Genomic DNA, 13,924 nt, shown 5'->3' with positions numbered 1-13,924 from the left:
GCCATTTGCCACATTCATTTGTTTTGCAAGTTTGTAGTTTTGGATGTGCGAAAATCTTGCCTCATGAGTTAAATTCGCCTCCTTTATATAAGTAGGAATGAATGCACCTGCAAGGAATCATACATTATTTGGTTTCAAAGTCGAACCATGGATAAATTGCTTGCTTGTGTAACAAAGTTTGGAATAGACCGCAACGATTAAGCATTGTACCTTTCAGCCATCTATCCAAATCATGGGGTCCTTCTAAGAGTACTTGAAAGTCCATGGTGCCGTAATCCACATATCTTGAGTGAACTTTAATCTCCGCCTATCATCAAGAACAATGAAATATATGTTGTTATTGTGTCAGGATTTAGAGGAGCCTCTTGCGAACTCTATATCCAAGTCAGATTTGATAAGATCTAAAGAGTGGGAATCATATATGAATTATGCTTGTTGGCATATATTACATCCAGTTAAAATGAAGCTTGAATAAACCATGGAGTATGCTTCAATACTTTTTATTGACCATTTTGGTTGTGCATATATTCTTCTTTCACATAACTTACAATTTTTTAGTTTGGACATATAGGCCGGCTCCACTTTTATATTGAAATATTGAAATGAAACCAAGCATCCAACTAGTCATCATCCCTAACATAGATATGTGAACTAATCAACAAAGTGAATACCTGTTGGCTTGGTTTTCTTCAATGAAAACTGGAAGGGGAAAACCCTTCTTTGATAAAAAAAGTCGGATGCCTATTGCAGTGGTATGGTTAATATTCACCATATATATTTTGTTTTTCAGATTCTGATGGGGGCACTAGTAAGTACCGGAGAGTCCCGAGTGGTAGGACTGAGTCATCCGCCTCCCATCAGGCCACTATCGAGGACGAGTCATCATCGGATGGCGATGTCGGAGTGGACTTAGATGGACCAGATCTGCTCGCTACCGTGTCGGGCGACATGGAGACCTCAGACGGCTCGGGGTCTACCTCGAGCAACACTTTCAAGAGGAAGAAATCCGGGCGTGGTCCGGGGAAGGTCCCGGAACCAACTGCTGCCAGCGACCGTCCTGTCATTTGCCCGACGGGAGAGGGTAAGCAAGCATTTCATTTGCATCATATTTTGGATGCCACAGCTTTGACACTCACATATGCTTGTCTTTTATGTCATGCAGTCAGTAGAAATTTATCCCGACACAACCTAAGGGGGCACGCCCGCCGAACCACGTCATCGGCTCCCTCTTGAGGAAGCACTTCCCTGGATTGTCCAAGCCGGGTGATGATGAGCCGTCGTCGCCAGGTTTAACCTGGGAGCATTACCAACACAACAAGAACGAGCACAATGTCACCATGGCCACCCGGGTCATCAGTGCTTGCGTGGATGGTGAGAAGATGCCATATGCTTTCTTGTAGCTAACATTTGCTTGCGTGGATGGTGAGCAGCAGAAGGCGATCAAAGGCATCGTGAAATCTGCGCGAAAGATACTCTCTGACACCAAGCACACGCTGCGGTACAAAGCCGTGATGCAGTGTCGGCCGCTCGATGACAAGGAAGACTTCTTGCCAGACCAACTTGTCGTGAGAAGAATACCTGTCAGTGGTAAGTGACTACATCGGTTGCTAGTACTTTGATTCATCCCTCTTGTTCCTCAATTATTCGATTTTGTCTGACTAGGGGAAGGAACCCTGGATGAAGGACGATTGTTGGGAGGCCCTGGTTGACATGTGGTGTGACCCAGCATGGCAAGTGCAGCATGTGGAGAAGGGAAACGATCGAGCCAAAATGCCAGGCCCGGCTCATGTCCAGGGGAGCCGGAACCTAACCGCTCTCAAACAACACATGGTATGTGGATTAAGATGTTAACTTTTTCCCACAGTGCATCTTGGTTCATTAAACTTGATGGTTAATTTTGCAGGAGGCGAAGGTTGGTCGCCCGGTCCACATCCTGGAAGCCTGGAGAGAAGGCCACAAGGGAAAGGATGGCGCTGAGTTCTGCAACGAGTCGGCGGAGGAGAAGTGGGGGACCTTCAAAGAGGTCTTCCAGGAGGTGCACGGGCAGGAAGCCGAACCTACGTCCAAGCCCCTTGATCCTAAGCTTCTAATCATTGCTGGCGAGGGGAAGGGCCATGGCCGCCACCTCCTTTGCAACGGGGCGATCGCCACCTCCTCACATCGCAAGCTGCACGAGATACGCGCGTCGAGCACCAGCTCAACTCCGTCCATACGGAGTCGCCCACACTACTAGGAAAGGGCCTACTAGTGGCGCACCAGTTTTGACTACTAATGGCGCACTACTGGTGCGCCACTAGTATTAAATACTAATGGCGCACCACTGGTGCGCCATTAGTACCTGGTATACTAATGGCGCATCACGCCGTGCGCCATTACTATCTGACTTAGTAATGGCGCACCACATAGAAGTGCGCCATTAGTAACAATTTTTTTCAAATATTTTTTCAGAAATTTTTTTTTTAATTTTTTTTTCTTTTTTTCTTAATCTCGGGTCACTATGGCTTAATCTCGGGTCAATATGCTTAATCTCAAGTCAAATCGCACTAAGTGGTCAAACTTCCCGGAAGGTCACCCATCCTCACACTACTCCAGCCCGAGCACACTTAACTTCACAGTTCTATCCAACCCCGGCACCACCTCACTTAACAGGCACTTGTTGATATATATCTACCATATCAATCCTATTAAACCTTGTTGATGTCTAGGACTTTGTTCATGTTCATGAGTATGATGAAATTTTGAAAAATACTTCAAACTTCCCGGTCATATTACGTATCATTTTTTGAAAAAAAATTCCAACAAAAAATTCAACACCAATTTTTTTTCTGTTACTAGTGGCGCACCTAGCAAACGGTGCGCCACTAGTAAGTTTGAATTTTTTTGAATTTTTTTGCCTCTAGATCTTGAAAGCCCCGTAACTTTTTTTCTGTTAGGTTTTTGAGGATTTTGAAAATTCGGATGTAACTTTTCAAGTAGATGATTTTTCATATAAAAACTTTTTAATCCGAGTTCGTATGCAAAAGTTATGCCCATTTTACAAATTCCAGAGAGATTTTGCAAATAAAGTCGAAATTCATATTTGTAAATTTTTCCAACAACTAGACCACATATCACATGGGAAACTTATTTTCTTTTATTTTTTTGACATTTCCATCATTTTCTTTTATTTTTTTTAAAGTGAAAAGGCGGTCCCGGGGGGTGCATTCTGTGGAATTTTTGGGACAAGTTAGTAATGGCGCACCGTGGGAGTGGTGCGCCATTACTAGTTCAACTAGTAATGGCGCACCGTTGGAGTGGTGCGCCATTACTAGTTTTGAAAAAAAATTGAAAAAAATTTACTAGTGGCGCACCGTGGATGTGGTGTGCCATTACTAGTTTAACTAGTAGTGGCGCACTATCCCCTGGTGCGCCATTACTAGTTTTGAAAAAAATAAAAAAAAATTGAAAAAAAATGAATTTTTTTTACTAGTGGCGCACCGTGGATGTGGTGCGCCATTACTAGTTTAACTAGTAATGGCCCACTATCCCCTGGTGCGCCATTACTAGTTTTGAAAAAAGAAAAATTGTTACTAGTGGCGCACCGTGGATGTGGTGCGCCATTAGTATTTGGACACTAATGGCGCACCAACACATGATGCGCCATTAGTATATAGTAGTGGCGCACCACATGTCTGATGCGCCATTAGTGTCCATATCATCTATAGCCCTTTTCCTAGTAGTGCCAACCGCCGCATCACGTGAGATAGCGTGTCTCAAGATTAGCATCCTAACCTTTCATTTATGCCCATGCCTCGAAATAGCACCGTTCCAACCTATATGAGCCTAATACCATGTTACAGGATTTAATGGAGAAGCGGGCTATTGAAGAGGAGCAAAGGCGGAAGGCTGAGAAGGAGTCCAGAGAAAAGGAACGGGCAGACATGGACGATAGGTTGAAGCTGCTTGAGAATCAACTATAGGTAGAACATTATCTAAACTAGAGTAGAAGGTTCTACTCTTATAGGTTCTTATATTATGCAATCTCGAAGCAGTGCAAGTGATGCCCCTCCTCCTCTTTCGGAATGTTAACCTGATGGCCTCTCCTCCTCAAGATGATCTATATATGAACAAGTGTACTTCTATTGTGACGTGCACGTGTTTTGCAAGTAGTGATAATATGTATGAATTTGCGACTTGTGTGTGACGTCTACTAGGATACTACATTGGACTAGTGTGTGACAATATGTGGACTATCCCTAATTATGCATATATATGTGGACTAGATCAAATTATGCCTATATATGATCAAATTAGCCTATATATGTGTGGACTACTCCAAATTGCACTGTAGTTGTTTTCATCAGCAGGGATCAGAAAAGAAATAGCTTAATAGCAGAATGGATGGGAAAGATTCTCGAGAGCAACACTCGGAAAACAACATACTACCGAGAGCACCTCTTGGAAAACTGGTTGTCTGGGAGACACTAATGTTGTGCCCACACCTTTTCCGCTCTCGGAAAAGAAGGCGACCATTGCCGAGACCAGCTCTCGGGAAAGATATGTAAACTGTCTGCTGCCATGTGGGCCACGCTGTCCTACTGGTCAGGAGAATTGCCGAGAGCAGCTCTCGGCAAAGATACCATCATTTTTTTCAAAAATATTTAGCAAATTATTTAAAACTTTTACTGATAAATGTGACCAGTGGGACCACATATCAGTTAGAAAGAACACACACAAAAAAGAAAATAGGATGTGGCATATACTTTGTCGAGTGTTGTTTGGCGGCTCTTGGTAATGTACGCAGTAACTGACCACGTGGCTCCTCTTTGTCGTGAGCGGCACTCGGCGTCTGCAGGGTTTGCCGTGCGATGCCTCTTTGTCGTGAGGCAGTGACAGCAAAGAAGGCAGTTTGCCGTGAAGTTAGGTTTGCCGAGAGTGACTCTCGGCGTTGTTTTCTTTGCCGAGTGTCCGTGTTTTAGCACTCGGCGAAGAGCATGACACCCGGCGTACGTGAAAATTCCAGTAGTGTTGGCATGATCAAAGGTGTCCAACAACATTAGTATTTTCAGTGCCTATGCAGAACAGCCACTATCTGAATTCTAAATCTAAATTAACAAGGCTCCAACATGCAAGATTGGCATGACATCCATCTTTAGCAGTCCATAGAGACTAACTAAAACATCAGAAGAACTACTGTTTAATATTCTATTGCTCATTAAGCTACTTCTGTTTCCGAAGCTCGTCTAAAGTTACATAACTAAGATATCGATTTGGACATGCGAACATTCAGCCATACATCAAGGACTAGTAAAAACTGAATTACCGAATTTAGATTACATATTCACACGCTGTGGGGTACTAAGAATTTCATGATGATATCCTTGGCCGCTTTTAGCTCAGCGGGTAAGAATCTAGCAATCAGCTCCTTGAGAACGGACGGGCAACTGCTCTTCAGATGCTCATAACCATCACTTGCCACCATAGCCTAAAAATTGGAAGGAGAGGCAAGGAACTCAAAGCAGTCTTCCTTTAGTCCAGGGCAACTATGTTGTTCAGCTAAAGCTAAGCTAGTCGCCATGTTGTCGGAGTCAATGTGTGTGCACAACTTGTCCTCGCATATCAGTTTCAACCTCTCAACATCGTACCTGTCAGCCGCAACGAGTAAATGGCCAGCCATCACCACGTCTTCACGGGTCATCTCAGGCGGTGAGTCGTCAGTGTATATGAAATGCAGCAATGACTTGAACACGTCGCTCTCCATATCGCCGATCTCAACCGGATCACCGCCATTCTCCATCATGGAGCCGAATAGCTCCGCCTTGAAGACGGAGGACCGAGCAGCGAGCACGGACCTATGCGCTGAAAATTTCTGCCCGCCGACGTGAAAGGTGACGTCTGCTCCATCCATGCTCTCGAGGAGACCGCCGAGGTCCCGGCACATATTGCTAGGAGGAACCACTACAAACTGTCGTTTAAGCTTTGTAATTTCCTCGCAACGGATCTCCTTCAAGACGGTGACATCGCATCTGATGGTGAAACAATCGTCTATGACATGCGGCGACCCCTCCAAATCCGCCTTGCTGATAAATTTGCTGTAGCCCGAGGTGGAAGCTTTTGGCCTGAAGGTCTGTACGGACTTGTAGGCACGGCTTAGAGAAGGCACTGGCACCCCGGCCTTGTCGAGCACACTGAACTTGCGTCTCACCTTGACATCCTTATTGGCACCCTCAGAATCAAGAACCAGGTAAATAGACATGAAATCGGCATCATCGTTTGGGCAATAACGCACGGTCCAAACATGGCCTCCAATGCGAAAAGGGAGTGAAATGCCAAAAACCACCACATTTCAAGTTCATATCCGGATTTGCTACCACATTTCTTGGGCGCCCCAAAAATCTACTAGTTTCCTTGCTAATTTTCTCAATAAACACTGATGACCGATTTAATTCAATTCCTGACAGCCTGGGCCCGCTATCGGGTCCACATGACACTGTTTGTGTTGACGGTTCGCGTTGAATGCAAAATCAGACATGGCGCCGTGCTGCTCCCAGCCGGGCACTTCCTCCCACCTAGGACCTCGCCGCCGCACGCCCAGCAGCTCAGGATCCCCGCACATGGTGTCGTCCGTTCCGGCCGGCCGATATGGCTGCTACCATGAGCGCCGCGGGCGCGCGGGTATGGATGAGCATGGCCACGCGGAGCTAGGCAGAGAAGAGGCCGGAAGGAACATGATAGATAGTCGGAGGAGGGCCACTGGCCACCGGCGCGGTGAGGCGAGACGGCAAAGCGCCATGTCCGTGAGCACGCATGATCTCAAGGCGGCTGAAGGTATCGCGAGGGAGGCTGGGAAGGAGCAGGAGGAGGTGTAGAGGCTCGGGGGGCGGCTCTCTCCAGTGGCGTCGCCGGAGGCTGGCGGGAGGAGGGTTCGCGGCGGCGCGCCGCCCTTGAGCGCTCGTGTGGCGGTCTCCCTGATGGTTGTGCGATCTGGTCAGGGTTAGGGTTAAGAGGTAGGTGGGCTGCTAGCTTAGTGTGGCGGCTGGAAAATTGGATGGCTGACGGATGGGCCCTCCGTCTAAACTAACAAGCAACAAACATAGTTAACAATTTTGTGCCATGTCAGCGTTTACAGTTGGTTTGGGCTGTCAGAAATTGGATTAAATCATCCCAAATTGGTCATCAGTGTTTATTGAGAAAATTAGCAGGAAAACTGATAGATTTTTGGGACGCCCAAAGAATGTGGTAGCAAATCTGGATATGAACTTGAAATGTGGTGGTTCTTTGCATTTCACTCCGCGAAAAGGAGTAGATGTTGCCCACTTGCCGGTCTCGAGCAGCGCCTTGGTTCTCGAGTATCCCGCTATCTTGAGCGTGTATGACATGTCCACGGCGTCAACTACGATTGCACCACCACCAGCAGCAGAAAGATTGCAGTTCCCTGATGCAGTATGATCTGCTCTTGTTGGCGACCCGCCGAAGTAGCAGCGCAGCATAATGCCGCCGCCGGCTGGATCTGAGGGTCTGGAATTCTGGAATCTGGATGTCGGGGCGGCGGCTCGTACGTCTCCTCGAGGAACAAGTAACAACGGCGGTAGCGTCGTTATGACCGGAGTACTTGGAAAAGAGATTGACCTAGGAAGCCCTCCATGACTATATGACGGTCGGTGACGGGCACACAGTCCGTTGCTACTCCTGATTCCAATTCCAACTATGCCATGAAGACAGAACCCTATTCGGAGTATAAAAATATAACAAAAAAGGCCCATATTTGAGCACGAGTATAGAAATATAACAAAAAAGGCCCAAAACGTGGTGCTCAAATATGGGTCTTTTTTTTGTTAAAACTATAAATATTTGGAGTAAAAGAATGTAACAAAAAAAGTATAACAACTATAACATATGTACCATTAAAAAGGTCAAAAAGGCATAAAAAGGACTAACAGAAGAAAACAAATGCCCACATGACTATATTAGATCCATTTACTAAAAAAAACATGATACATATAACAAATGAAAATTTCAAAAAAATTGACCAAACTATTTCATAATTTGCCATGATATTATTTTTTACAATGGCAAGGTCTACAGCAAAATTGATCTCTAATAAAGCATAGCAAATCTGCCATGGCAATTTTTTTTCAAAAGTTGCCATGGAAAAATTTATGTTCAGAAATATGACATGGCAAAATTTACCATGAAAATAAAATAGAATGCACAAAATACAAACAACGACATGGAACATATGAATTTTAGTTGCCATGTTCATATGTAGAGTGAACAGTTGAAGCACAAAAGTATGACAAGAAAATTGCCATGGCAGATTCATATAAAAATTGCCATGGTAATTAATTAAAATTTGCCATATTTGCATGAGAAAAAATGTCATGTATGAAAAAAGTAAAAGCTCAACTTATGAACACATTGCCATGGAAAATTCATATAAAAATTTTCCATGGTTTTTTAATTAATTTTCCATGCTATCTACATGAGAAGATTCGGCCATTTATCGAGGACTAGTAAAAAATGAATTGCCAAATTTAGATTACATATTCACACGCTGTGGTACTTAAAATTTCATGATGATATCCTTGGCCGCTTTTAGCTCAGCGGGCAGGAATCTAGCAATCAGCTCCTTGAGAACGGACGGGCAACTGCTCTTCAGATGCTCATAACCATCACTTGCCACCATAGCCTCAAAATTGGAAGGAGAGACAAGGAACTCAAAGCAAGCTTCCTTTAGTTCAGGGCATCTATGTTGTTCAGCTAAAGCTAAGCTAGTGGCCACGGTGTTGGAGTCAATGTGTTTGCACAACTTGTCCTTGCATATCAGTTTCAACCTCTCGACATTGTACCTGTCAGCTGCGACGAGTAAATGGCCAGCCATCACCGCGTATTCACAGGCCATCTCAGACGGCGAGTCGTCCGTGTATATGAAATGCAGCAATGACTTGAACACGTCGCTGTCCATATCCTTGATCTCTACAAGTGGATCGCTGGCATTCTCCTTCATGGAGCCCAAGAGCTCGGCCTTGAAGACGGAGGAGCGAGTAGCGAGCACGGACCTATGGGCCGGGAACTTGTCCCCGCCGACGTGGAAGGTGACGTCCGCACCATCCATGCTGTTTAGGAGGCCACTAAGTTGCCGGCGCAGGCTGCTCCGAGGAACCACCACAAACTGTTTACTACACTTTTTAATTTCCTCGCTACGGTTCTCCTTCAAGACGGTGACATCGCATCTGATGGCGAAACAATCGTCTATGAGGTGCGGCGATCCCTCCAGATCGGCCTTGTTGATAAATTCGGGGTAGCCCCAGCTGGAATCTTTTCCTGTGAAGGTACATGCGGAGGTGTAGGTACGGGTGAAAGAAGGCACTGGCAACCCGGCCTCGTCGAGCACACTGAACGTGCATTTCGCCTTCACATCCTTGGCGCCCGTAGAATCAACAAGAACTAGGAAAATAGATGCGAAATCAGCAGCATCCTTGTAACCGTTTGGGTAATAACGTACGGCCAAAACATGGCCTCCAACAGTGAAAGGCGTAGATCTTGCGTACTTGCTGGTCTCGAGCAGCTCCTTGGTTCTTGAGTATCCGGCTATCTTGAGCGTGTATGAGTATGAGTATGACCAATCCTCGTCGTCAATTACGATAGCACCACCAGAAAGATTGCAGTTTCCTGACGCAGTACGAGCTGCTCTTGTTGGCTGCCCGCCGAAGCAACAGCGCAGCATTATGATTTTCGATCGGAGGGGTTCTGCAACTGTGGATATCGGGGCGGCCGATAGTACGTGGAGATAAGATTCTCGATCGCTACGTACGGCTCCTCGAGGAACAACGGGCGGTAGCGTCGTTACGACTGGAGTACTTGGAAGCAAGATCGACACAGGACCCCCTCCTGCATTATAAGACGGTGACGGGCCAGATTGGTAGTTTGTACCTGGGACACAACCCGTTGCTGCTCCTGATTCCAATTCCAACTATGACATGAAGACGAAACCTATTCGGAACCACTTAAGCCCGCCTGAAACTGGTATAGTACAATATAAGAGTATAACCAGGGAAAACACCGTCATATCTCTTCAGTAGTTTTAGTTCTCAACCTGAAAACCTAGGTTCCTATTTGGGCTGGGGGGGGGGGGGGGGGGGGGGGGGGGGGACAATAGTAGTATTATTTATAATAGCATTCTAATGAAATCCAGTCAATTTGATGGTTGGCGGATCTATGATCTTAAAATTGCGGGTGCCATGGTTTTACATTGTATGGTATTGTATTGTATTTTCAGAGGGGGTGCCATGGAACCTATGCCGAAACCGCCCTGAATTATCCTTCCAACTATATTTTGACGGGTCACCAAATCTAATAAAATGAGACCATAGGGGCAAGCACCCTTAGGCCCTGTTTGTTTGGGCTTGAGCTTTTGCTTTTGGGGCTTTTGAGCCTCATCCCCCCTGCTGCCCCAACGCACACAGGAGACCGGGAGCTGCGGCTCCCCCTCATGTCACCGGCGGCATCTCCGGCTACCTCGCCGGCCGGAGCTCACCTTCCTGATTCCCCCGCCCCCTCGCCCCCAACTCCACGCCTCCCCACCGCCACTGACCATATCTCGCGACGCCGCCGTCAGCATCCCCGGCAACCCCGCCGGCAAGAGCTTACCTCCGTGAGTCCTCACCTCTCCTCTGCTCCCCGTCCTTGACTACGTGCCTTCCCGTTGCCATGGACCAGTGCTCGTGATGCCTTCGCCTCCCTCTTCCTCCGCAACACGCTCCTTGCCGCCTACTGCCCCCTCGGCGGCACTGCACGCAGCCTGCTCGATGAAATGCCCCGCACCAACGCCGTCTCCTTCAACCTCGTCATCGACGCCCACACTCGCGTGGGCTAGCCCGGCGCCTCTGTAGACCTTTGCGCGCGCACCATGGCGTGGTCGACTGGTTCACATATGCGGAGGGAGGGCAAGGGCATGCATGACCTGGCCGTCCTCGAGGGCCTCACGGACGGCATGTTCGCCTCCAACTCTCTTGGAAGAGTGGATAAATTTTCATGAAAGTCAAATTTATTATAATTAGGAATGTTATATATTATACTCAATTAGATTTTAAAATGTTTTCAGGATAAATTAGATAACAAATATATTATTTGAGATAATATACAACACAATCGGAGAAATCATGTCAAATTAGTGTTTAAATAACATCTTCAGCATCCAAGGGCATTACAGACTTTCACCACCAGCTACAGCCTGAGCAGCCGTCCTAAAAAAGTTACCAAATAGGCTTTTTTGGCTTCTCAGCTTCTACCAGCTTCAGCCCGCTTCTCAGTTTGTACCAGCTCCAGACGCTTTTCATTCAGCCGCAGCCCAAACAAATAGGGCCTACACTACTAGGGAAAAGCTTATACTACTATTCTCTCGCAATTTTAAGATCATAACAATGCAGAACTAAATTTCTTCATAAGCATTGGGTTTATTCTACATTAATTTAAGCATTAATATAGATCTGATAATTTGGAGCGAACGGTTGATAAGCAAGCTATAAGGCACAATGATGTCACATAACCCACAAGAGCAATGTAAGGACAGCGATAGGACAATAGATACTCACAAGAGCAAAGTAGCGACCGACATAGTTGCTATATCCTAGGTTTTGCGGCGCTGGTTCTATCACCAATATATGCCGGGTGCTATGTGATTTCTCTGGTAGCACCACCTTTTTGAAGGACTTTGCTTGTATTCCTTCAGGTTCTGCAATCACCCTCTTTCTTTTGGATGTCTGAAACACAAGAACATCATTTGAATGGAAAAAACATGGTATGGCGACAAATGAAATAGGTGTTGATAATGGATAGGCATGGCATCTTCACATATATCATGAGTAAACTAAGAAGATGGGGGTGCAACGAACCAAAAGAAATGCAAGACACCTTATGCATGGTATGTGCAACCAATAAAACCTTGCCAAATTAGAACATACACCTTATTGGGTGAACAAGATAGGCCATCTGCCTTTAACTCCTTCAGCTCAGAATAGTCATTAGGATCATATTCTGAATACGAATCTATAGGTCGGGAGCATGTGGGTTTCATTGCATTCACAATGGACCACAATCCCTTGATGCCAAGTCTGTTACCCATTGAACTGTTCTGCAATATTCTTCTGATGTGCGCATTCTTATATTCATTGTGATTACGTACAATATCTGAAAAGAATGAAAACATAAATAGTAGTGAGATTATCTTTGTAATGCAGAGAATATTGTAATATAATAGGGGCTCCCTGTAAACCCTTGTGTGCTATCATTGGATTCTCATGAGAGAGCCCAGGTGTGCTATAATATGGTGAGTAGATTAATATAATATGGCACAACTACACAAAAAATAGACTCCCTGTTGGGAGCTTCAGATGTAAGGATAGTTGGCAGATGATAGGTTCATAATTTACCGTATAGATAGTTTATTGCCAAACCATGATAACGAGAGCGCATAGCCACTAGGCAGATCATAGTGTAGATAATAAGGGTACACCATAACCACCATAAATAAATCGGGAGAGCGGAATTGGCTAGAAAATACAGGGTTTTGTCGCTACTAATATGCAGCCTATCGATCACCTACAGGCCAGCTCTATTCATCTCAAGGCGCACAGCTGTTACAATCAGTCTAGTCTATCAAAGACAGCGCGACTCCCACCTTTTCTGGGATATTATGACAGACCAACTCGAAGTGCGAAATCATTTGGCAGAACCGGCCCAATAGAGCTGTCGACTGCAGATGTCCCTGCTCCCCTTCCTGACAAGGAACATACTGTACTTACTAAAGAAGAACAGAAGAGGAACATGTTAAAGAATAGAAGGGGAAGCATATTATTGAGATTCCCCTTCTTTCTATACAATGTTGGTTGCCCATCCATGATGAATCAGAGTGCCCAAAGAAATGCAATTCTATGATGTCTCTCTATATGTGGCCACATGCATTTGGAAACTCAAGTGGGAGCATTAGCTAACCAATTAAATGTGTGTCTGTTAGCTAATGTAAGTATCATATCACATTCGTATTTGCAGAACCTTAGGACGTATGATTGGTGTGTTATTTAGCTTTAAAGGGTGGACAGCTGCTAGTAGGACAAAAAGCACATACGCAGATCGAAGTGTAGATATAATGGGAAAACCCTAAGCATCAGGAGTAAAATCAGGAAAGTGGAACTTGCTGCAATATATGTGCTAGTATTGCCGGTACGGCTAGAAAGGCTTCGAATACAAGCTCTCTACACTGAAGGCGCAGTACTGTTACTATCAGTCTAACTCTCAAAGGCGACACATACGATCGAATACGAAGAGTTGAAAGCGTCCATGACAATCGACATGACGACCAACACGAAGAGCTGAAAGCGTCCATGAAAAGCGACCGAATGGACCTGTACACTGCAAATGTCCCTGCTCCACTTCACTACAAAGAACATACTGTACAACTATTATACTCCCTCTATTCGTAAATACAAATCTTTGTAGAGATTTCACTATGGATCACATACTGATGTATATAGATACATTTTAGACTGTAGATTCACTCATTTTGCTCCATATGTAGTCCATGGAGGAATCTCTACAAAGACTTATATTTAGGTACGGAGAGAGTACTTACAAAGGAAGAACAGAAGAGGAGCATGCTAAAGAAGAGCAAGCAGATATTTGGATAATAAAATGTTGGTTCCCCACACATGATGAACCAGAGCGCATAAAGAACGCAACTCCCTGCTGTCCCTCGATATGTTGCGCATGTGCTTTTCGAAAGTAGAGTAGGAACATTAACTGACAAATTAAACATTCTTTGTTTTAGTGCATGTCAGCATCATATCAGATTCGTATTTGAGCAACTAAGTTTGGAATTATGTGTGCCATGTTGTTTAGCTTGATGGGTTGAGGAGCACTCCTTGCACGTACGTCTCGAAGCACCTAC

The 13,924-nt window shown here is 45.3% G+C and overlaps 2 protein-coding genes across 2 annotated transcripts; both read right to left on the bottom strand.

Annotated features, from left to right (window-relative positions):
* Positions 1–5,464: 5,464 nt before the first annotated feature.
* LOC109768764 (BTB/POZ and MATH domain-containing protein 1-like) lies at positions 5,465–7,624 on the bottom strand. The gene is made up of 4 exons (XM_073503737.1): positions 7,609–7,624; positions 7,282–7,372; positions 6,069–6,299; positions 5,465–5,924 (listed from the first exon to the last, which is right to left on the bottom strand). The coding sequence occupies exons 1-4, from the start codon at positions 7,622–7,624 to the stop codon at positions 5,465–5,467; spliced, it is 798 nt and encodes a 265-aa protein (XP_073359838.1).
* Positions 7,625–8,542: 918 nt separating this feature from the next.
* Positions 8,543–9,706, bottom strand: LOC109768763 (BTB/POZ and MATH domain-containing protein 2-like). Its single transcript, XM_073503736.1, has 2 exons — positions 9,334–9,706; positions 8,543–9,297 (listed from the first exon to the last, which is right to left on the bottom strand). Exons 1-2 carry the CDS (start codon positions 9,704–9,706, stop codon positions 8,543–8,545), a joined length of 1,128 nt encoding a protein of 375 aa, XP_073359837.1.
* Between the last annotated feature and the right edge of the window lie 4,218 nt (positions 9,707–13,924).

This window comes from Aegilops tauschii, chromosome 7, assembly GCF_002575655.3.
Source record: "Aegilops tauschii subsp. strangulata cultivar AL8/78 chromosome 7, Aet v6.0, whole genome shotgun sequence".
Classification (NCBI taxonomy): domain Eukaryota; kingdom Viridiplantae; phylum Streptophyta; class Magnoliopsida; order Poales; family Poaceae; genus Aegilops; species Aegilops tauschii.
This window is presented reverse-complemented; position numbering and strand designations above follow the sequence as displayed.

Excerpts from the sequence above, each read along its gene's own strand:
- LOC109768764 (XM_073503737.1), bottom strand. Across the intron at positions 6,300-7,281 it reads GGCAAGTGGGCAACATCTAC|CCCTTTTCGCATTGGAGGCC; the intron begins TCCTTTTCGCGG and ends TGGCATTTCACT. Across the intron at positions 5,925-6,068 it reads TCCACCTCGGGCTACAGCAA|CAATATGTGCCGGGACCTCG; the intron begins ATTTATCAGCAA and ends GGTTCCTCCTAG.
- LOC109768763 (XM_073503736.1), bottom strand. The coding sequence starts at position 9,706 with ATGCTGCGCTGTTGCTTCGGCGGGCAGCCAACAAGAGCAGCTCGTACT. Across the intron at positions 9,298-9,333 it reads GCCAGTGCCTTCTTTCACCC|ATTCCAGCTGGGGCTACCCC; the intron begins GTACCTACACCT and ends TCACAGGAAAAG.